This window comes from Ranitomeya imitator, chromosome 4 (assembly GCF_032444005.1).
Source record: "Ranitomeya imitator isolate aRanImi1 chromosome 4, aRanImi1.pri, whole genome shotgun sequence".
NCBI classification, from domain to species: Eukaryota; Metazoa; Chordata; class Amphibia; order Anura; family Dendrobatidae; genus Ranitomeya; species Ranitomeya imitator.
Window position 1 is genome coordinate 38,727,592 of NC_091285.1, and position 23,039 is coordinate 38,750,630.

At 43.6% G+C, this 23,039-nt stretch overlaps 2 protein-coding genes across 2 annotated transcripts in view; one reads left to right on the top strand and one right to left on the bottom strand.

Moving 5' to 3' along the window:
• The window catches only part of TNIP1 (TNFAIP3 interacting protein 1), a 55,132-nt gene that overhangs the window by 12,864 nt on the left and 19,229 nt on the right, over window positions 1-23,039 (top strand). The window contains exons 2-9 of the mRNA XM_069763554.1: window positions 6,293-6,431; window positions 9,271-9,408; window positions 9,593-9,693; window positions 10,655-10,723; window positions 18,077-18,271; window positions 19,439-19,533; window positions 20,319-20,439; window positions 21,606-21,695. Coding sequence (XP_069619655.1) covers window positions 6,332-6,431; window positions 9,271-9,408; window positions 9,593-9,693; window positions 10,655-10,723; window positions 18,077-18,271; window positions 19,439-19,533; window positions 20,319-20,439; window positions 21,606-21,695 — 909 coding nt within the window. The 5' untranslated portion in view covers window positions 6,293-6,331. The remainder of the gene's footprint in view (window positions 1-6,292; window positions 6,432-9,270; window positions 9,409-9,592; window positions 9,694-10,654; window positions 10,724-18,076; window positions 18,272-19,438; window positions 19,534-20,318; window positions 20,440-21,605; window positions 21,696-23,039) is intronic.
• LOC138674445 (keratin-associated protein 4-3-like) lies at window positions 352-867 on the bottom strand. The gene has a single exon (XM_069762287.1). The coding sequence runs from the start codon at window positions 865-867 to the stop codon at window positions 352-354; it is 516 nt and encodes a 171-aa protein (XP_069618388.1).

Consider the following 23,039-nt stretch of genomic DNA (forward strand, 5'->3'; position numbering starts at 1 on the left):
AACCTACAGAAACGTGGACCTTCAGTGGTGCCAAATATCAATAGCAAGTACAACTACACAACATTGGTGATTCCGTAACCCACCGGGAACGTTGTGTTGGGCGGCACCACACTGGTATCCACGAGAACCTTGTTGGGTAATTGGTCATCCAGCTGAAGTTCTCAAGAGACAAGTAGCCTTCAAACACCGAAACAAGGAGAAGATCACGAGACATTAATCCGAGTACCAAATTCCATCCTAACATTTCCTTTTACTCTTGCTTCATACTTCTGCCATTTCTGGTTCATGTACGGATCTCAAGCGGGTCTCCCGACCCAAACTCTCTACAGCGGGTCTCCCGACCCAAACTCTCTACAGCGGGTCTCCCGACCCAAACTCTCTCCAGCGGGTCTCCCGACCCAAACTCTCTCTCCAGCGGGTCTCCCGACCCAAACTCTCTCTACAGCGGGTCTCCCGACCCAAACTCTCTCTACAGCGGGTCTCCCGACCCAAACTCTCTCTACAGCGGGTCTCCCGACCCAAACTCTCTCTACAGCGGGTCTCCCGACCCAAACTCTCTCTACAGCGGGTCTCCCGACCCAAACTCTCTCTACAGCGGGTCTCCCGACCCAAACTCTCTCTACAGCGGGTCTCCCGACCCAAACTCTCTCTACAGCGGGTCTCCCGACCCAAACTCTCTCTACAGCGGGTCTCCCGACCCAAACTCTCTCTACAGCGGGTCTCCCGACCCAAACTCTCTCTACAGCGGGTCTCCCGACCCAAACTCTCTCTACAGCGGGTCTCCCGACCCAAACTCTCTCTACAGCGGGTCTCCCGACCCAAACTCTCTCTACAGCGGGTCTCCCGACCCAAACTCAACAGCCTCATGTATGAAGCCTTTGAGTTCTGGTCAAAAGACCCTCAACGTGTCATTGAGGACATCATGGCCCGCACTCGAGCCGTCAATGTTGTAAGTAGGATAGAAGAGGATAGAAAATATCTTACCACCAATGCCCTTTTAAAGGAAATTTGTCAGCAGGTGTTTGCTATGTAATCTGAGAGCAGTGTGATTTAGAGGCTGAGACCCTGATTTCATCAGTGTCACTCACTGGGCTGTGTGTAGTTGTGTCCATAAAATCAGTGTTTTATCAGCAGATTATCACTACAGGACTAGACGTCTCGTGCCTCCTAGTCAACTCCTCTGCGTAACCCCGCCCCCGCTGCTGATTGGAAGCTTTCTGTCACTCACCAGTGTACAGGGAAAGCTGGCAATGAGTGGTGTAGGCTGGGTTATACACAGCTCTGCTAGATCTGCAACAGAGAAAACTGTCAATGTACCAAAATGTCAGGAAGCAGCCCAGTAAGGCTACGTTCACATTAGCGTTCCGCTAATGTGCGTCGCTGTTGCGTCGGCGACGCAGCGGCGACGCAGCGGCGACGCGCCCCTATGTTTAACATAGGGGACGCGTGCGTTTTTTTGGTTGCGTTCTTCGACACGTGCGTCGTTTCCGACGCTAGAAAATGCAACAAGTTGCATTTTTCGTGCGTCCGATTTTCGTCAAAAAACGACGCACGCGTCGCAAAACGCAGATTTTTTGCGCGCGTTTTTTGTGCGTCGAGCGTTGCGTCGCCGACGCATCGGCGCGCAACGCTAATGTGAACGTAGCCTAAGTGACAAATTGCTGGAATTGGGGTCTCTGCTGCCACATCATGCTGCTGTCAGATTATGTAGCAAAACCCTGCTGACAGATTACCTTTAATCGGTGACCTCTTAGAAGATTGGACAATTGTTACAATCTTAAATTAAGAACTAGTTTTACAGCTTTTGCACCCTCCCCTAGTCGTCAGAATAGAGCCCCCTTAGTAGTTATTGCAGTTCCTCTCCAATACAGTAGTTAAAACTTCCGGTCTTCCTTTTGGTCAACCTGAGCGCTGTAGGCACTGGAGGTACCGGCCCGTTCGCAGCTCCCCAGTAGTCACAGCAGTGAGATCCATAGAAGGCGATGATAGGCAAATTACCAGGACCGCTTGTGCCAGGAAAGATAAAGCCCGATACTGTCGATCTCTTCATTCCACTTGACACCAGGATATACAAAAGCTTGTGGGGCAGGTAACAAAACCCAGGCACCAAGATGTCTCTAATTAGTGGCCTGTGACGAAATTGTCTTTTTGAAGGTTCAGTCCTCCCACTACTCCTTAGTTGATGGAGGTTGTTTGCGTTACTTAAGTACAAGCCCATAGCTTTCCATGCACCCATACAAGTCTGTGGGTTTGAGCGAAACATTGGGCTGCACTCGGATGTCATCCGAGTGCAGTCCGACTACTGCGGACGCCTAGAATGAAGAAGATGGTGAAATTAAGTTCTCCCTGTTCTCCACACTCGTGATACGATTCAGGCTAGAAAATCGGAGCATAGTGAACTGACACTCGGCTCAGACTCTTGGCAGATCGGCAATATTCTCTCATATAAGAGAATCGAAGGCCATATGACCACGCCCCCCCCCCCCTAATGATGATGACCTGCCATTGGGATAACTTATAAATATCATTTTGGTTGGGGTCTGACTGCCAAGCACCCCCACTAATGAGTATATAGTAGAGGCTACAGTGCTTCTGAACTAGCACAGTGCCATATATGGTGTAATGGCCGTGAGTGGTACTGCAGCACTTTCATTCATATACTGTAAATGAACTTCATCTCTGTGCCAGTTCCGTTACATCATGGTTATCCATCAGCTAGTGGATCGGGTAAACTGTGGTCAATATCGCTGATATTTCCTAAGGAAAGTTCCAGAAAAGCCCCTTAAAAAGGACCTGCCACCAGATCAGAAGTCTCCATTTTTTGCTCTTATTTTATTCCCGTTGCTCTGCTGAGCATTCCGCTTTTTGTATTTTTAAATTCCGCCAAACCGTTCCAGAGATATGAGCCTTTTTATTCAGTTCCACTTTGATGGTCTTTTCAAGAGGGCGTGGCTCACGGGTTCCTCATGGGCGTGTCTTTAAGGCTATAAGCCACTCCCCCTCAATCAGACCCTAAACATGAAGGGCCGTATCTCTGGAACCGTATGGTGAATTTTTAAAAAAACAAAAAATGGAATACTGAGGGGAGCAATGGGAATAAAAGAAAAGCAAAAAACTGTCCACATTTGACAAGTAAACAAATGCCTACAGCTATAATCCTACAAATACATTGGTTTTCATAATTTGGCTGACTTTTTTTTTTTTTAAAGAAAAAAAAAAAACAATCTTTTGGCTTCTAAATCGTAGTTTTTGAAATGTTTTAAAGTTCCCCGATTAAGCAGACCGATCTGATTGCCAAGCTGTTCACATGTTCTACAAATACTTAATATATCAATTGCTAGATGCACGAAAGTGACGTGGGGGATGATGGGAAGGCAAAGAGCTCAGCGCTAGTACCGGAGACTGTTCATTCAGCCTGCAGCAAGATTGTTTCCTAACTGAAACAAGACAATGTTTTCAAAAGTCTGAGTTGTGTTTTTTTTTTTAAATTTTTTTTTTTAAGTAGTTCTGTGATTGGCTGCAGCGGTCAGGTCACTGGAAATCAAATGACTGCTTGAGTTGAGCCAGGGGGGTTAGAGCAGGTAGATAACTTTTTTTTAATGATGATTATTTTATACCAATCCGTGCTTTTTTTTTTTTTTTTAAACCTTTTTATTTTTTTTTATTTTTTAAATCCGTCAATCCCTTTAACTATGCTACAGTCCAGATTCGTCAGAATAAAAAGATGTGAAATCTATGTCCAGATTCAGCTGTGCCTTTCCAGGTAGTCAGTACGAAAGGCCAGGATGAGCCATGGTTGCCCTGTATGGGCAGGGCTGACTCACGCCGTGGGATGAGGAGTCATCTCCACCATTCATGAACGACGTCCTCAAGACTCATCATCGACTGTCTGGAAAAGTCCCAGAGGGGAATTTTACATTTTCTGCAGTCTGAGAACGTCTAGTTCCGAAGTTGTCCATTAGTTCTTCTATGTTTTGCCAATCCCTGAGCTGAGATTCCGTAACCTACAGCTACATTCCATCTAATGTCTATGGGGTCTCCTGACAGATGGGTACGGGGTAAAGAAAAGGCATGCTGAATTTTAGCACCCAATCATTTTGTTCTCCCAGAGGATAAAGTGGAAATTAGACTTGTGCGCATCTCCTAATCTGGGTCCTGAGACCCTCACCGATCCTTAGATCTGGGTTGGCAACCTCCATCTAGCGTAAGGAGACTTGTAGGCAATGTTCCCCCTGGAAAAAAAGGTATGCATATGAGCCATCCTACCATTAAATCCAGTTCCCATCCCTTTAATTAGCCTTGACATGCGCCGCCTCCTCCAAGAATACACTTAATATCTACATATAAAGGTTCTCATACACCTCAAAAGCGAATAATAAATTGCTAAAATGCCAAAATGTGTGTATAATCAAGCAACTTTGCAATTTTACTTGTTATTAAAAATCTCTGAAGAACGGAGGGATTTTTACTTTTCTTGTTTACTGATTATTGATTATTACTGATTATTGATTTACTGATTATTACCCGTGGAAGCGCTGCCGTTAGCGCGAAACGGCCGTCATCTACCCCTGCACACCTCCCCTTCTTCTACACCCCCCCCCCGAGCCGTGAAGATGTTTTGTATGTTCCAATAAAGGACTTAGACCACTCTAGGACTGGTGAGTGCTGCCGCATTTTTTTCCTTTTTTTTTTCTTTAACCTAGGCAATAATCAGCACTAGAACACGGTCCTCCTGTTCAGTCTATCAGCAGTGGTCAGTCTCCTAGACAAGGAGCACATACCTTTTTACAGCTGCTCTGAATGTGACTGGATCCAGCATAGCTTCAGCACCTCTCATGTTGGAGAGGAGAATCTGCCTCTGCTTGCGACAGAGAGCGCACATCAGGAACACCCTGCCCCTTGGCAAGCAGGAGGCAGGGGAGCAAAACCTCCTGAAGATTCTATAATAAAAACAACCTTTTAACTCCCGATCCTTTTTGTTTTCAGGGGAGATAAGCCGTTACCTGAAGGGTATGACAGCGCTTTCTCATCTCTTTCCATTTAGGACACATGGATGCTTGGCTGAGTTGAGCATGCATGTGCCATACTCGTTAGTTGCCTTATTTTTATGGCTTCCTTTATTCTGGAATCGAGGCTGCAATTTTATCTACCAGCTTCAGTTAGTTTGCTCTGCGCAGCGCTGCCCTGCTGATAACAAGCGGGGAAATTCCGCGATAACGTGTACTAGCAGATAAGTCAATTGTTTTGTGTCTTTTACTTCTCCATTTACTGTGAGATTCAGTTGTTCATTTCCAAACTCGTTGTTTCTATGGCTGTCCTGGCACAAGATCACGTGGACCTTTTTGGATACAGAGCCAGAGTGCGCCCGCTGATTTACTCACCCGCCGTTCTTTTCTTGGAGGGGTAGCTGTCAAATAATAAGCATGGCCTATGGAGATGGCAGCTGCCTCCCACCACCGCTTGGGTCTTTGCAGCCAATCTCTGAGCTCAATGTTGTCAGCAGAAGCCGCTGAACTCGGTGATCGCCTGCAGCGCTGTTGATGTGATTGCTGCAATGACCAGAGACGTGTCGAGGGACAGCACCAGACCTCGGGAGGGTGAATAAAAGATCAGTTTATTGTATTTTTTACATTATTAAGCCTATGGGCTATTAATCTTTGAAATGGGGTAACCCCTTTAAATGTCGCTTTATACCCTTTTGGATGGAGGTGCACAGTGACAGCAACCTTCCTCTACCCTACTGGTGGGTTGACGGACACTGCACCCCACTTTGGATTTAAAAGGGAGCTGTCGGTGGCAAGGCTGTATAGCCGCCATGATGATGCCATTTTTGTAGAGATCCTATATGCCCGTTATGAGATTTCTAGTATAGAAGAAATATGCAAATTAGACTGGAAGTGCACTGCTCTTGGACACACCTCCAGTGCACTTAGAGCCTTATTTGCATATGTTTGTGCTCTCCATCCCCAGACTGGTCAGGCAAGTCTCTGACCAAGGCAGCTGGCAGCCACCACTAGGGGGAGCATGGTAGAACTGGAATCTGTATACCTGTGTGTGCCGTGAGCGCCACCTAGCGGTGGCTTCAGATAGCTTGAACACGGAGGCGGAGAATTAATGATGACAATTAACAAATGAGCAATAAAGGTTTTTTTTATTGACCAATTTGCTACAAACTTAACATTTCAAAAGCTCATGTACAGCACCATGGAATTAATGGTGCAATATAAATTAATAATAAAAGCCCGTCCTTACCGGTGTGAAGCTGATTCCCGCATGCTCTCTCCTTCCCTAGAGATGTAAGATTCCCGTCTGTCAGATGCGGAGCTGATTAATGGAAGGCAGAAGTCCGTACAGAATCTATGATCCAGGCGGCAGTGACCCCAAAGTGTTTGATGAGCAGCTGGAACGCATGGCAGGGATCCCAAGTCTTGGTAAATGGGCTTCCATCCAGTATTTAAAGGGTTATTCCATAATTTTCTGGGACCCCCACTAATGGGCATCTTGCGGGCCTGCATGCGAATGAACAGGAGGTCGGGTGAGTCCCCTGTGGACTATGGGAGTGATGGAGAGACGGGTACAATGCTTTCCCACGTCCGCTGCCTCATTCCAGCTCCCCTTTATTCTCCCCATATAGACCACTGAACGATGCTGGATACAGGCGTACATGGGGCCTTGTACCCAATGAGACCCCTGTCTATCCCACCCTAGGCTCGCCCAGGATAAAGATTAGGCAGCTGACGATTAATGCCGACCCTAATTGCATCCAACCCGCTCCCCCCCGGGACCCCGTGGGCCTCTTCTATAGAAAGTAAGCGGCTCATAAACCGCCAGCTCGGATATTCCAGACATAACGGAATAAGTCATCAGTCATATATATATATCAGTGCCTACAAGTAGTATTCAACCCCCTGCAGGTTTACACATTTGGAATTAACTTGGCATTGTGACATTTGGACTGTAGATCAGCCTGGAAGTGTGAAATGCACTGCAGCAAAAAAGAATGTTATTTCTTTGTTTATTTTTTTTTTTAAATTGTGAAAAGTCTTTTCAGAGGGTCATTTATTATTCAACCCCTCAACCCACCAGAATTCTGTTTGGTTCCCCTAAAGTATTAAGAAGTAGTTCAGGCACAAAGAACAATGAGCTTCACATGTTTGGATTAATTATCTCTTTTTCCAGCCTTTTCTGACTATTTAAGACCCTCCCCAAACTTGTGAACAGCACTCATACATGGTCAACATGGTAAAGACAAAGGAGCATTCCAAGGCCATCAGAGACAAGATCGTGGAGGGTCACAAGGCTGGCAAGGGGTACAAAACCCTTTCCAAGGAGTTGGGCCTACCTGTCTCCACTGTTGGGAGCATCATCCGGAAGTGGAAGGCTTATGGAACTACTGTTAGCCTTCCACGGCCTGGGCAGCCTTTGAAAGTTTCCTCCCGTGCCGAGGCCAGGCTTGTCCGAAGAGTCAAGGCTAACCCAAGGACAACAAGGAAGGAGCTCCGGGAAGATCTCATGGCAGTGGGGACATTGGTTTCAGTCAATACTATAAGTAACGTACTCCACCGCAATGGTCTCTGTTCCAGACGAGCCCGTAAGGTACCTTTACTTTCAAAGCGTCATGTCAAGGCTCGTCTACAGTTTGCTCATGATCACTTGGAGGACTCTGAGACTGACTGGTTCAAGGTTCTCTGGTCTGATGAGACCAAGATCGAGATCTTTGGTGCCAACCACACACGTGACGCTTGGAGACTGGATGGCACTGCATACGACCCCAAGAATACCATCCCTACAGTCAAGCATGGTGGTGGCAGCATCATGCTGTGGGGCTGTTTCTCAGCCAAGGGGCCTGGCCATCTGGTCCGCATCCATGGGAAGATGGATAGCACGGCCTACCTGGAGATTTTGGCCAAGAACCTCCACTCCTCCATCAAGGATCTTAAGATGGGTCATCATTTCATCTTCCAACAAGACAACGACCCAAAGCACACAGCCAAGAAAAACCAAGGCCTGGTTCAAGAGGCAAAAAATCAAGGTGTTGCAGTGGCCTAGTCAGTCTCCTGACCTTAACCCAATTGAAAACTTGTGGAAGGAGCTCAAGATTAAAGTCCACATGAGACACCCAAAGAACCTAGATAACTTGGAGAAGATCTGCATGGAGGAGTGGGCCAAGATAACTCCAGAGCCCTGTGCCGGCCTGATCAGGTCTTATAAAAGACGATTATTAGCTGTAATTGCAAACAAAGGTTATTCCACAAAATATTAAACCTAGGGGTTGAATAATAATTGACCCACACTTTTATGTTTAAAATTTATAAAAATTTAACTGAGCAACAAAACTTTTTGGTTTGTAAGATTTATGCATCTGTTAATAAATCCTGCTCTTGTTTGAAGTTTGAAGGCTCTAACTTATTTGCATCTTATTAAACCTGCTAAATCTGCAGGGGGTTGAATACTACTTGCAGGCACTGTGTGTATGTATGTATGTATATATATGTATGTATATATATATATATATATATATATATATATATATATATATATATATATATATATATATATATATATATATATATATATATATATATATATATATATATATATATTGCAATACTGCATATTTGTAGGTTCAAGTCTAAAAAATATATATATATATATAATGAAAAATACAGTGATAATAAATATATATATGTGTATGTATATATATATATAATATAATTACTAAATATAATCTATATAAACATATATTTAGTAATTATATGCATTTTTTCACATAAATATTTAAAAAAAAATATATAATTTTCTTAATTTTAATATTTTTTTTAGACTTGAACCTGCAAATCATAAGCTGGGCTTCATAAGTGTCCAAATGTCCAAGTTCTTCCAGTTAAACACTATAGCCAACTTGCGATCCCACCATAGGGTATAGATGGGTGGGATTGGCCATGGATATGACCCCCTTTAATTTCCATCTGTGGCATCCATGGGGTTAAGCTGCCGTGTAGCCCCCAGCTGTGGATCCTCACTCCATAGCTTCAGCCCTATTGTGTCCAGCTTGGGACCCCCTCTGAGAACAGCTCCAGTCCATTGTATGCCCCTTCCCTAATAAGACCCCCCTGTGATCTCCTAGAACTGCTGACCCTCATCTGTTAGTCGGTTTCCTTTCTCCTCCTGCACTTTCTCTTTCCTTTCTTTCCCGTCTCGCCCACCTCTCTCCTCCCTCTATTTCAGTCCTCTCGCCCTCATTGGGACGCTCTCGCCCTCTTATCTCAGGTGAGCTGCTGCAGGAGTCCCAGAACGTGGCCCACAATCTGCGGCAGAAGGCAGAAGCCCTGATACAAGACACCCGGGATCTGCAGGTGTCGTCTTCCGCAAACCCTAATGATCCGGTCACTGGAAACATGACCCAAGGTGAGACCTTCTCTGATCCTCCAGGGCTGAGGGACAACCGTGCACCACTATCTCCAGATCCCACTGCATCCCCCTCATGTTCAGGATTGAGGGGTCCTAGGAGTCGGAATGCCCCTCCTATATTACTTGTCCAGATTTTATTTGTTGCGGGTGTACTTACTTATAGTTTTCCTTTACATTCCAGTGCAGGAAAAAGCAGAAGACTTTTTGCACGTGGACCTGTCAGACATAAAGGACACCGAATCTGATGTTCACATCACGGTCATACCCAAAATCCCACCAAGTGTAAGTGGTTCTTGTAGTGTACAATTTTGCTTTGCCTATAGAGGCCCTATTTATTTTTCCTGCGTTGATCACATACATCTCCATATCAATAATGGTTGATATTTGCAATTTTAATAAATAGAATGATTTGTGCTAGCCTTCACTGGGAGCTATGAGAAAGAGAGATTTTACGGTGAGTACCAAAAATCCTCTTTTATCAGGTGCTTTATTGGGGGACACAAGACCATGTATCCCCCTAATGAAGGCTACAAGAATGAGATTTTATGGCGAGTACAGTACCAAAAATCTTCTTTTATCGAGTGCTTTATTGGGGGATGTGTCCCCCCGAATGAAGACAGCAATAAAGAGATATTACAGGGAGTACCAAAAATCCTTTTTTTTTAATTTATTTATTTTTTATATATATATATATATATATATAAATGTTATTGTTTAATGCCTGTTGTTTAGGTTACCTGCCACCTCTGCAGTCCAGCATTGAGGCCGAGCATGCACAAGTTCCTTTTATAGAGCTTGTAAGTGCTGGCATGTACAATCCGGCCAGATTTAGGGTTCTTGGGCTCCTCAATTTTGCTTGCATTATCGGAGATCACACAGTTTGGACCCTCGCTACAAACTGTCAATTTTTGGGAGCCCGTCTTATGAAATGCCAGTCTTAAAGGGGTTTTCCTAATAATGCAAGCTGTCCTTTAGCCTTTTGTGAGGGGATAAATTGCAGATCGCTGGGACCTCAGAGCCCAATCTTGAAGGGAGCAGAGCTGCACATGATTGACCTCTGCTCCTTTCATTGTCTAGTCGTCTGTTGAGTAAGTGCTCGATGTTCTTCAGCTGTCCCATAGACAAGGAATGGACATCTCCCCAACAATGAAGATGGGGCTCCAGCCCTGGAGGTCCCAAGGACCTGCTATTTACTCCCTATCCCTACGAACAGGCAGAGTCCTAATAAAGTCTTCTCTTTTAGGGATCTTCATCAGAATTTGACATCGTTGACCCTTGCGAGAAGAGGAGGACTCCTGAATCCCGGCAGTCGGTGAGTGCAGCACCAGTGGATTTTGTTTTACTAGTCTGAAACGCGTTCGCTTCCATCTCCTGTAACTCTGAGCTAGTTAGTCCGTTCCCAACACCCAAAATTTACAGGCGATTTCCTTCTTGATGGATCTATTTTATTTTTTCCCAAAATGCATTAACTTCGCAAAAAAATATTTAAAGGGAATCGACCAGCAGGTTTTTGCTACCTAATCTAAGAGCGGTATCATGTAGAGACAAGATAACCTGATTCTAGGGATGTGTCACTTATTGGGCTGCTTGCTTTAGTTTTGATAATCTCCTTCTGATAAAGTGATTTTAACACTAGAGGACTAGTAAACCTGCTGCCATGTAGTCCAACCCCGCCCCCAGCACTGATTGGCAGCTTTCTGTGTACACTTGTACAGGGGCTTAAATTTATCTGCCAATCAGAGATGTGGGCGGAGTTATACAGAGGTCAGCATTCAGAGAAATGGTAGATGTACAGTAGGTAAAACTGATTTAATCAAAACTGAAGCAAGCAGCTCAATATGTGATACAGCGCTGGAATCAGGGTTATATGTATAATCCATCAAGGTGTTACTCATGGTACTGGCATTAAGTTTTTTACAGGGACTATCCCAGGAACATTTCTTAGAGGGGCTTCTTTATTAACAATGGGCTTTACTCGTGAGGCGAATCTGTGTCCTACCTCCCAGTTATTACATAGATGAATCTATAAGTGGCATGTATCTGTGTGTTGTTCCTCCTAAAAATGTCATATGTGGACAACTGGGTGTTACCAGTTAGACTTTGTTGAGACACACCCCCATCACTGTCCAATCAGTGCAGATCATGCCAAACTGTGCAGGGACACGCCCCATGGACATGGAAAAAGGGGATTGCCAGATTCATGTTAAGTTTCTAGGAGGAATAAAAGAGGAACGACGCAATGTGGAATTATAGGAAACAACGATCTAGAATTGTTATCTCGTGGAGAACGCAATAATTTACTAACACGGACATGTCGGGAGCGAGGACAGATCCTCCGTTAAGGCTTCCCCAGCTTTGTCTGGGGTGCAGGGGAGGCTAGACACTACTCTTTACCCTTTAAAGGGAAGGTACCGTGTTTGTAGATCATTAATAAATCACTGTAATGTAGCATAACATGCTGCTATAAGCAAGTTTTAAATGCATGTGAAACAGATTTCATATGTTATGAGTTTAAAGAATGCACTGGGGGCTGACATCTTGGTTTTGCAGCAGTAGCAGGGCACTATCCGTGTCATTTTACGACACCCCATGGACATAGGGTCAGCGCCGGTCTATTATCTCCTATCTGTAACATTGCAGCAGCATTAGCAGTGAGCTGGGCACGCCTCTGTGGGCTGCACAACTCACTGCTGTAGGTGTGACTGGCCGCCATTTTATTATAGCCCTGTGCTATCTGCCAAGCTCCACTTGCTCTCTATCACAGGAGAGAAGCACTCACTGGAACCGGAGGATGGGCACACATCCTCTGCTCTCACACGCTGCCCTCCCTGTGTGCTTCTCCTGCTCTGTCTCCACCTCCTCACACACAGTCCCTGTGATCTCTGGTAAGCTGCATTCACAGCCTGCCTCTCTCTCTGCCACACAATGTATCTCTCCCCTCCCTCCACAATGCCTGGCCATTCTCTGCAGACCTTATCTTAGGCTACGTTCACATTTGCGTTGTGCGATGTTGCGTCGGAGACGCAACGCAAACAAAAACGCACGCTAAAACGCTGCGTTTTGTGACGCATGCGTCCTTTTTTGCCGAAAAATGGACGCAAAAAAATGCAACTCGCTGCGTCCTCTGCGCCCTACGCTTGCGGCAAAAAAACCGCATGCGTCGCAAAACGCAGCACAACGCATGTCCATGCGCCCCCCATGTTAAATATAGGGACGCATGCGTCGCCGCAGCGGCGCCCGACGCTGCGTCGCACAACGCTAATGTGAACGTAGCCTAACTGAGGGATGAGTCACAGACAGCTCCCTCAGATAATGCTGCTCCATACATAAACACCACATGTCTTCACTTTTCCTCCAGTCCACCATGCTGCTGAGCCCACTGTGTTCTGCTCCTCTGTAACCAAGCTGTGACTCTGATGCAGTAACTGCTGGTGATAGCAGGTCACAGGGCAGTCACACACAAAATGGCGCTGCCCTGTGATGCTGCTCTTCATTCTGCCCCAGGGATATTAGACCACCCAAAAGGGGAGGGAAATGGTGATGTCAGCAGTTACTGCCCCAATTTTGCTGCTGGTAAATCTTACTATAGCTGCTTGAGGTCTAAAACGGAAAATGCTCCCCCTAGTGGTCAATATATATATTTGTAAGAAAATATATAATATTTTTCATATAGAAATGTTTGCAAACAGTGCATTAATACATTTTATTTACTATTTTAAGCTTAATTTAACAAAAAAACAAACTACAAAAAAACTGGTGGCACCTTCCCTTTAAAGACATCTGCCGTACATTTTTTTTTTTCGGTGGTCGCATCATGTTGATGGGTTGTCCTGACAGATGGGGACCTACTGCCATATGGCTGGGGTTTTTAGAAGACTGATAATTGTATATTAGAAAGCAATATTACAGTATTGTATAAGCATTCAAGTGATCAGAGGTTCAAAGTCCCCCCGGGGGGACTAATAAAAACAGCCACGACCAATCAGCAGCGGCAAAATGGCCGCTCCTTCCTCCCCGCAGTCAGTGCCCGCTCCATACTCCCCTCCAGTCAGCCCTCACACAGGGTTTATGGCAGCTTTAATGGACCGCGTTATGCCGCGGTGTAACGCACTGTGTATGCAGCATCGATAGTAAAAAGATCTAATGTTACAAATAATAATTATTTAAAAAAAAAAAAAAGGTTATTCTCACCTTCCGAGGTCGCGCGTTATCCTCGGCAGTGCAAGCGGCAGGTTCCGGTGCTAAGGATGGTATGGGAGAAGGACCTGCCATGACGTCACAGTCATGTGACCGCAACATCATCACAGGTCCTGCGCTCATACCAACCCTGGGACCGGAAGCTGCCGCGTGCACCGCACACAGGCGACAGGACTACAAGGGTCCTTCGGAAGGTGAGTATATGTTTGTTGTTTATTTTAAGTCTTTTTTAACCACGCATATAGTGCCCACATTGTTATATACTACGTGGGCTGTGTTACATACTGCATGGGCTCTGTTATATACTACGTAGCTGTGCAATACACTATGCGACCGTTATATACTACATGGGCTGTGCAATATACTACGTGGCGCTGCTATATACTATGTGGACTACGTGGCTGTATTACATGCTACGTAGCTCTGCTATATACTACGTCACTGTGCAATATAGTACGTAACCTGTGCTATATACTACCTACATATTCTAGAATACCCGATATGTTAGAATCGGGCTACCATCTAGTGTATGTGTGGGGGTGTGTATATATATATATATATACACACCCCCACACACACCCACATATATATACACTATAGTTTTATCCCGTTTTTCCAAAAATTCAAATAACAAAATATGACTTTTTAGAAAAATGAAAGTTAACATGTTTCTATATATTAACTCCATATGGTGAATGTGGAAGCAGGAAAAAAAAATCTAAATTGTTGAATCAGTCTTTGGAATAAAATGTGTAAAAGTCTTCTGGACCTCAATATGGAACCAGTAAAAATGTCCGGCTTTCCCAGCGTTCATGTGCTGACCATGATGCGGCACTTGTGTGATTGCAGGAACATTCTGTTCTGGTTTATTGTTTCCTTTTTACCGGCCGTCGTCCAGGACATATTTCCTTATTGTGCAATCTTGTAGTTTTTTTGTGCTTGCGTTTCCTATGATCTGTGTCTGTGACTCATAACGACGGGTTTAGAAGCTGGAAGTTATAGATCTGGAGCTTTCTGATATTGGGCTGTACTGTGATGGTGCTGGGAAAGCAGGGCTGTGAGGAAATGAAGGGACTCTGTCAGCAGGTTTTTGCTGCCCTATTTGAGAGCAGCATAATGTAGAGCCGGAGACCCTGATTCCAGTAATATATCACTTACTAGGCTGCTTTCTGTGGTTTGGGTAAAAACCCTGTTTTATCTGCTGCAGATCTAGTAGTTATCTGAATGCTGAGCTCCACATAGCCCCGCCCACACCACTGATTGGCCGCTTTCTGTGTGTACTGTGCGTAGGTAGAAAGCTGCCAATCAGTGATGGGGGCGGGGTTGGTCTGACTGGCAGCAGTTTACTACACTTCTAGGGAAAATCTCCTGCTGATAACAATTTTATGAAAACTACAGCAAGCAGCCCAGTCAGTGACACATCTCTGGCATCAGGGTCTCTCTCTACATTATGCTGCTATCAGATTAGATGGAGATAGAGGTATATATGTGCTGTCACACACAGTCATGGCCAAAAGTGTAAAAAAAAAAAAAAAACAGAAAAATTCAAATTGGACATAGTTTCACACACACCGCCAAAAATGGGCCGGACAAAATTGACACTTTTCGAAGATTGTGGGTAAACAACTTTAGTTCAAGCATCTGATGCTCGTTCGCGCTCACCTGTAGCAAGTAACAGGTGTGGGCAATATGAAAATCATGCTTAAAACCAGATAAAATGGGGAGAAGTTGACTCCATCTTTGCACTGTGCGTCTGTATGTGCCGCACTAAGGATGGAGAACAGAAAGAGGAGAAGAGAACTGTCTGAGGACTTGAGAACCACAAATGAAAAAAAAATAAAAATTGGGGTGTTTGGTTTCTGTAGACTTTTTCTGAGATCTGTGACTATTTTATTTTATGTCCTTGGAGCTCTGCAAGGGATTTTTTTTTTTTTTTTTTTTCATGTTAATTTTTGCTGGAGGTTTGGCAACTGGGAAAAAAAACAGCAATTCTGGTATTTCTATTTTTTTCTTTGCTCTTTCCGACTTTTTTTTTTTTTTTTTTTTTAAAGCGCAGACGTTTACATATGGGGGCGATAAATGGTGTAAACCAAGATAGTTTAAAAATGCTCCAGACTTTAGGGACAGCAAAACATGGACGATGACGTGTTACACACAGCTTTTGATGAGTCCCTGTCGTCTCCCTGACATGTTTGCCGTCAACTTCAAATTCCCCTTGAAATCCTAAAAATTCTAGAATTGTTATTTTAACGGAATGTTTTATTATTAAATTAGACACGAAATGAGTGAAGCTGTGGGGTCTCTTAAAGGGATCTGTCCAAAAATGTCCCTTTATCTGTGTAAATTAATAAAGCATTAATAAAGCATGCTGCAGATACTCGCACATTTCGTGAGCTATCAGCCGGCTATGGTTTTTTTTTTCATATGGTTCAGTGTCACCGCATCTTCTCTATTGGGGGGAACTCGGTTTTTACAATATTTCACAATGAAAATGTGTGACTTCTATTTGCCACCAAGCGAAATATTCTTTGTTCTGTATTTTTTTTACCTATTTTCTCACGTTATATTGCTCACTTCATGTTATTGTTGTAGCTGTTTATTATTTTTATTATGATATATATATACACTATATAATTGTCTAAGGGTCACTTCCGTCTTTCTGTCCTTCTGTCTGTCACGGATATTCATTGGTCGCGGCCTCTGTCTGTCATGGAATCCAAGTCGCTGATTGGTCGCGGCAAAACAGCCACGACCAATCAGCGACGGGCACAGTCCGGAAGAAAATGGCAGCTCCTTACTCCCCGCAGTTGCAGCCCGGCGCCCGCTCCATACTCCCCTCCAGTCACCGCTCACACAGGGTTAATGCCGGCGGTAACGGACCGCGTTATGCCGCGGGTAACTCACTCCATAACCGCTGCTATTAACCCTGTGTGACCAAGTTTTTACTATTGATGCTGCCTATGCGGCGTCAATAGTAAAAAGATCTAATGTTAAAAATAATAAAAAATCATCATATACTCACATTCCGGCGCTTTTCCCGCTCCTTGCGACGCTCCGGTAACCGCTCAATGCAACCGGCAGGTTCCGGTGGTAAAGATGGTATGGGAGAAGGACCTGCCATGACGTCACGGTCATGTGACCGCGACGTCATCACGGGTCCTGCGCTCATACCAACCCTGGGACCGGAAGCTGCCGCGTGCACCGCACACAGGTGACAGAACTACAAGGGGCCCTCGGAAGGTGAGTATGTTTATTTTTTATTCTTTAACCTGTGACAAACCTGGCTGGGCAATATACTACGTGGCTGGCCAATATACTATGTCGCTGGGCAATATACTACGTGGCTCTGTGCTGTATACTATGTCGCTGGGCAATCTACTACGTAGCTGGGCAATATACTACGTGGCTCTGTGCTGTATACTATGTCGCTGGGCAATATACTACGTAGCTGGGCAATATACTACGTCGCTGTGCAATATACTACGTGGCTGGGCAATATACTACGTGGCTGGGCAATATACTACGTCGCTGTGCAATATACTACGTCGCTGTGCAATATACTACGTGGCTGGGCAATTTTTCATATTTTTGTAACATTGACTTTAGTATTGGATAACTTGTTACATGCATACACCAGATACCCATCAAGTGTAGTTTGTTGTTTTTGTGTTTGTTTGTTTGTTTTTTTTTCTTCTTTTTTACGTAATGTTCGCGTAACAAAATATATATATAATTTTTTTAATATTTAAAGAAAAAAAGGCATTTAAGGATGAACCTTTACTCAAGGGGTTAAATACCGTATTTTGCAGAATATAAGAAGACAATTTACATAATCAGGAGAATATAAGACACACTTTTTTTTTTTTTTCCTGTAAATTTGGGGGGATGGCAGGTTCGCTGCTCCAGGAGGCCGGCGGTAGCTGGTCCCACTCCTGCCGCCGCTGGTCCCACTCCTGCCGCCGCTGGCCCCACTCCTGCCGCCGCTGGCCCCACTCCTGCCGCCGCTGGCCCCACTCCTGCCGCCGCTGGCCCCACTCCTGCCGCCGCTGGCCTCCTGAAGCAGCGACCCTGCCTCCTGTGACCCCACTCCACTGCCGCTAAGCTGCCATTAACACGAATCATAAGACCACCTTTATTTATTTATTTTTACTATTTTCCACCTAAAAATTTGGGGTACGTTTCATAGTCCGGTGCGTCGTATATACCACAAAATACGGTAAATTAAATGTGACCCTTTAAAATTGTATGGGATTAAACTATGGACCACGATAGCTTGATTCTGGTATTGCTCATCTCCAGTAAAATGATTGGTATAGACTGCAATACCAGCGACAACCTGCAGACAGGGGTGGCGCTGTTTCCTGTAAAAAAAAAAAAAAAAAAATTTTTTGTTTTTATTTTGTAATTGTGTTCAAGCCCTATTACCGCTCATCTTCCTTTTCTTTTCTTTTTTTTGTTGTTGTTGTAGATACCTGGTTTATGCACACAGCATGAAGATGACAACCTCCATCATCACCTGCGACGTATGGAGAATTCCCTCAGTATGTTCGCTGAAGAATCCGACCAGGACAAACTTATTAATCACATGAGCCGCCTGGCCCTGGAGTTTAATCGTCTGGCAAGTAAAGTGCACAAGAATGAGCAGCGGACATCGGTGTTACAGGTACAGGAGAGTGGGGGTTGTTGTTATTTCTGTGTCCACTTTCATCTACAAAGCTCAACGATGTATAAGAAGAATCTGGGCGATTATTGCAATGAATCCGCTTTTATCTGACATAAATCCGGCTCCGTGTAATATCACCAGCGTTAAGAAAAGATAGCTTAAAATGATTTGCCAGCACTATAGGTGCAGGAACTTCCTTCCCTTCCCATCATCTATCGCTTTAGCCATTGTCCAATAGCTTCCATGGCCTGAACTGAATGCCCGGTTCGCTCTCATGCCTGCATGAAGATTTACAGACAGGAGAGCAGGAGCAGAGAAACAACCGCCTAGCAAAATCATGCAAGCTCCTTGCAGATGTCCTTGGGGGGGATTTGAACCCAAGACCCCAGCGCTGCAAGGTTGCTGTGCTACCCACCAAGTCACCATGCTGCCCATATTTGTATGCTACATTTTTCACTAGCTTTGGCCCCCCGCAGGCTCCATCTCTAATGTTCTCTTATCCCTGAGCTGGTGGGTTAAAACGATCTGCAATGGTGTCTCAAATACATGGCACACACTGACATGAGGGCTTCCTCTTATTGTTTTATTGTAGCAGATGAGACCGAAGCAGTAACGATAGCATGGAAGACTTTATACAACAGAACTGAGCAGGGTAACTGAATCCAGCTCTGGATTGGTAGTGTAACTGTGAATCCAGCTCTGGATTAGTAGCGTAACTGTGAATCCAGCTCTGGATTAGTAGCGTAACTGTGAATCCAGCTCTGGATTAGTAGCGTAACTGTGAATCCAGCTCTGGATTAGTAGCGTAACTGTGAATCCAGCTCTGGATTGACCTAAAGCAGTTGCTTGAATCTGCAACTCCATCTTCTTATCTCTCGTGTTGCGTGCACCGCAGTCCTGACACCTCATTTAGCCGGCAGTTTTTCTTGCTTTGACCAAGACCGTTTTGAGTTGGTTTTTCAGAGCTAATGGTGACTTTTGAAGTGGCTCATCAGTGGAGAAAGAAGATTACATATAATACAAAGTTTTTTATGTTCGCTTGCACTATTGATTTATGCGAAGTTTGTTGAAACTTGTCTTATTTTATGGCCCCATAACCGGGTCTTCTGCCTACAGCTTTAAAGGGAAAGTGGGGTCCGATAACCTTTTCTTTGTCGTATCGTACAGACTTTGTGCGAGCAGCTGAGGAAGGAGAACGAGGACCTGCGCACTAAACTGGAGGACGATTGGAATCAGAGACATCAGACAGAACAAGACCTGAGGTGAGAAGACATCGCATGTAATAGACCGGGAATATTTTACAGATTATTTCCTCTTTTTTTATTATTATTATTTTTTTTTTATTTTGCACTGATTATTCTTGCTTCATATACTGAGAGGAGTTAAAAAAAAAAAGAATGCACATAAGCAAGCTTGAAAAGAGACGTTCTAAAATGAATGAACGGTTAATATTCTCATTAAAGGGATTGTCCAGGATGAAAAAAATAATAATAATAAAAAGAGAAACCGCGCCACAACTGATCATGGGTTGTATGTGGTATTGCAGCTTGGTTTCAATCTACTTCAATGGGTCTGAATTGCAATACCTGACACAACCCATAGTCAGAGGTGGCGCTGTTTCTGAAAGAAAGCAGCCGTGTTTTGTTTTTGTTTGTTTTTTTTTATTCTGGGCATCTCCTGTAGGCCATGCTCCCATGATGAGTTTTGAGTTTTTGATGTTGCAGATTTTCTGCACCCATTAAGTAAAATAATTTACTTGCGTTTGTTTGGAAAAGTTCAGCAAAAACTTACAATGGCAACATAGCCTAAATGATGAAATGTATTAGTAATTGCTGCTTTGTGCAGTACATTATAACGACCACTAGAGGGAGACATGACACAATGGAATGCACAGGGGAACTTTTCTACTGCAGAGTTCTTATGGTGGAGTCATGAGCCGCTTCCTTATATTGGTTGATTGGGGGTTAACGTCTGTATATAAAAGGCTTCATTTTTTCTTTTTTTCTCCTTTTTTTTTTTTTTTAATTTTTTTTTAATTTGGCTTAAGGAATGAAAACCAAGAGTTAAAGAAGTTGTTTTTGCATAGAGGGAAACTATCGGCAGCAACACATGGCAGTACTGCAGCTACGGGGGAGACCACCCATGTTGAGAATGCAACACATGAACAGGTGAATAAACTTCTACCCGCCCAGCTGTGTCCTGCTTTACTGGATCTGTATGAGAAAACTTCACTTACTATAGCACCTGTCATTTTATTTACATGGTGAAAAAAAAAAAAAGGAAATCTTGTAAAAAAAAAAAAATTATATATATATATATATATATATATATATATATATATATATATATATATATATATATATATATATATATATATATATATATATATATATATATATATATTTTGATTCCATTTTAGGGTAGATACGATGTTTTGATCGCCCGTTATTGCATTTTATTGTAATGTTGTGGAGGACAAAAAAACTGAATTTTGGCGTTTACATTTTTTTCTCGTTACACTGCTTACGGATTGGCCTAATTTACTCTATATTTTGATCGAACTTTTACGAACGCAGCGATACCAAATATGAATTTTTTTTATTGTTTTATTATAAATGGGGCAGATTATCATTTTAATTTGTTTTTTTTCATATTTAATTTTTTTTTTTTTTTTTATTTACTGTATTTAATAGTCCCCTTCGGGGACTTGAAGCTGTTGTGATTGTCTGATCGCTTTAGCTACACAGAGCAGGGCTTCAGCATAGCATTTTATGGAAATGGCAACAATCAGCCTAGTAAGTGACACATCGCTGGAATCAGGGTCTCTGCCTCTACATCATGCCTTTCTCAGATTACATAACAAAAACCTGCTGCCAGATTCCCTTTAAAAGTCATTATCGCATCATGTGCACTTTTATAGCACGTAGTGGAAATCCTGAGGATTTTCCTTCTGGATTTGTGGAAAGAAAATTGCAGCAAATTACAGTATGAGCAAAGATGATCAAATTAGACCAAATCTCATCCAGTAATAATCTACAATAGAAATTGACCCTTTAGGCAGATTCAAAATTTCACCATCAATGTGACTCTTTTTAGCCAAGTGGGTGAAAAATCTGCATCGAAATCAGCACGTCACATGGATTTTGTCACTGATTTTGATGCAGATTTCTTGCAGATCAGAAATGTAAGATTTCTTCAGATGAATGAACGGCCTTCGAACCGAGTTTTGTATTGAAGCAAAAAAACACTTTCTTGATGATTCATTCTCGTCTCCGAATACTGAATCTGAAAATTTTCCAATTTTATTAATACTTTAATTTTTCTCTTATTTCAGTCGGCCAAATTGTTAGAAAAAACATCAAATAAAGACCAGGTTGGGTCCTTGTTAAAGAAAGTGAAGATTCTGGAACATCAGAGGACAGAGGTGATTAAATCCGCAAACTACACTTATATAAGGGAGAACTGCTTACATAGCAATTCCCTACTATATACATGAGATTGAAGTCAGTGCTTTTAGTGCAGAAGCGATGGATGAGGTATGTTAGGCAATTGCATATATAACAATTACTTATTGGGATAATGTAGTGTTCACTAGCATTCTGACAGCACTATAGGAGCTGGAACTTCATTTCCTCCACTTCCCAGCATGCCATTGTCCAAACTAAAAGCCTCTCTGTTATGTCTGTATGCATTTCCTCCTGCAGACCGCTGTAAATGTCCATGTGTGACGATCGTGCGGGCTCCCTCTGAGCGCTGGCGTAATCATCACTATATGAGAGCCGACACCCTGATCCAACGCCAACCATCGGTGCTAGCGCAGATTGCTGGTGTTTAACCCCCCAATAGTGAGAGCGACATCGCAGGGCATCGCAGAGGGAGGAAGCTCCCTCTTTACCAATCTGCCTTATCAATTTTACCACATGTGGAATGATATTTAAAAAAAAAAATCCTGAATTGATGGTTTTTATTCATCCTGCCTCAAAAAAATTTATCCTGCGCTCTGCGTTGAGCGCTTTCACCGGTGTTTCCGTATAAGTCTCTGAAATATGTTATTCAGATGGAACCCCCGGTGGAAGATTCCCTATAATGAGGCAGATCGAGGCACTGTGGATGCAGTCTGACCTGTTATCCGGCAATGTCCTTCTTTTTAGGATTGCATAAAAGTGCTGTTGGCCACAGTTTTGTGCATTTCTGAAAAGTAGGACACCGCTGAACAGAGGCCAGGCGGAGTCGATAGTAACTCTGCTCACTGATTATAGTGAATGGATCCCTCTGGGGTTTCATCTGAATCACGTCACTCAGAGATTTAGATGGAAACCACAAAGTAAGTGCTCAGCGTAGAGCGCAGGATAAATATGATCCCAAATGTTATGTAAAATGTTCCCAATAAAAGCTGCCACTCAATCCACAAAAAAAGTCCCCACTCAGATCTGTCATCTGTTAAAGGAAATATAGGGGGCTTCAACGTTACTGGTTCAACGTTACTGGTAGCACACATGCTCTGGAAAAGCGAAATGGCTCCTCGCCCCCCCCAAAAGAAATTCAGCACATTTTCTGCTCCCAAATCCAAATGGTTCCCTCCCTTCTGAGCCCCACTGTGTGCCACATATTGCATCCATGTTTGGCATGTCTGTAGAGATGAGAGCCCGCCTGGGTTACAGGTGCTGGTCTTCAAAGCACGGGTTGGGCATAATGTACTGGTCACTACAATGGCAGTTAGCAATTTTCACTCAACAACATCCACTGCTGCCTGTTTCTAGCAAACATC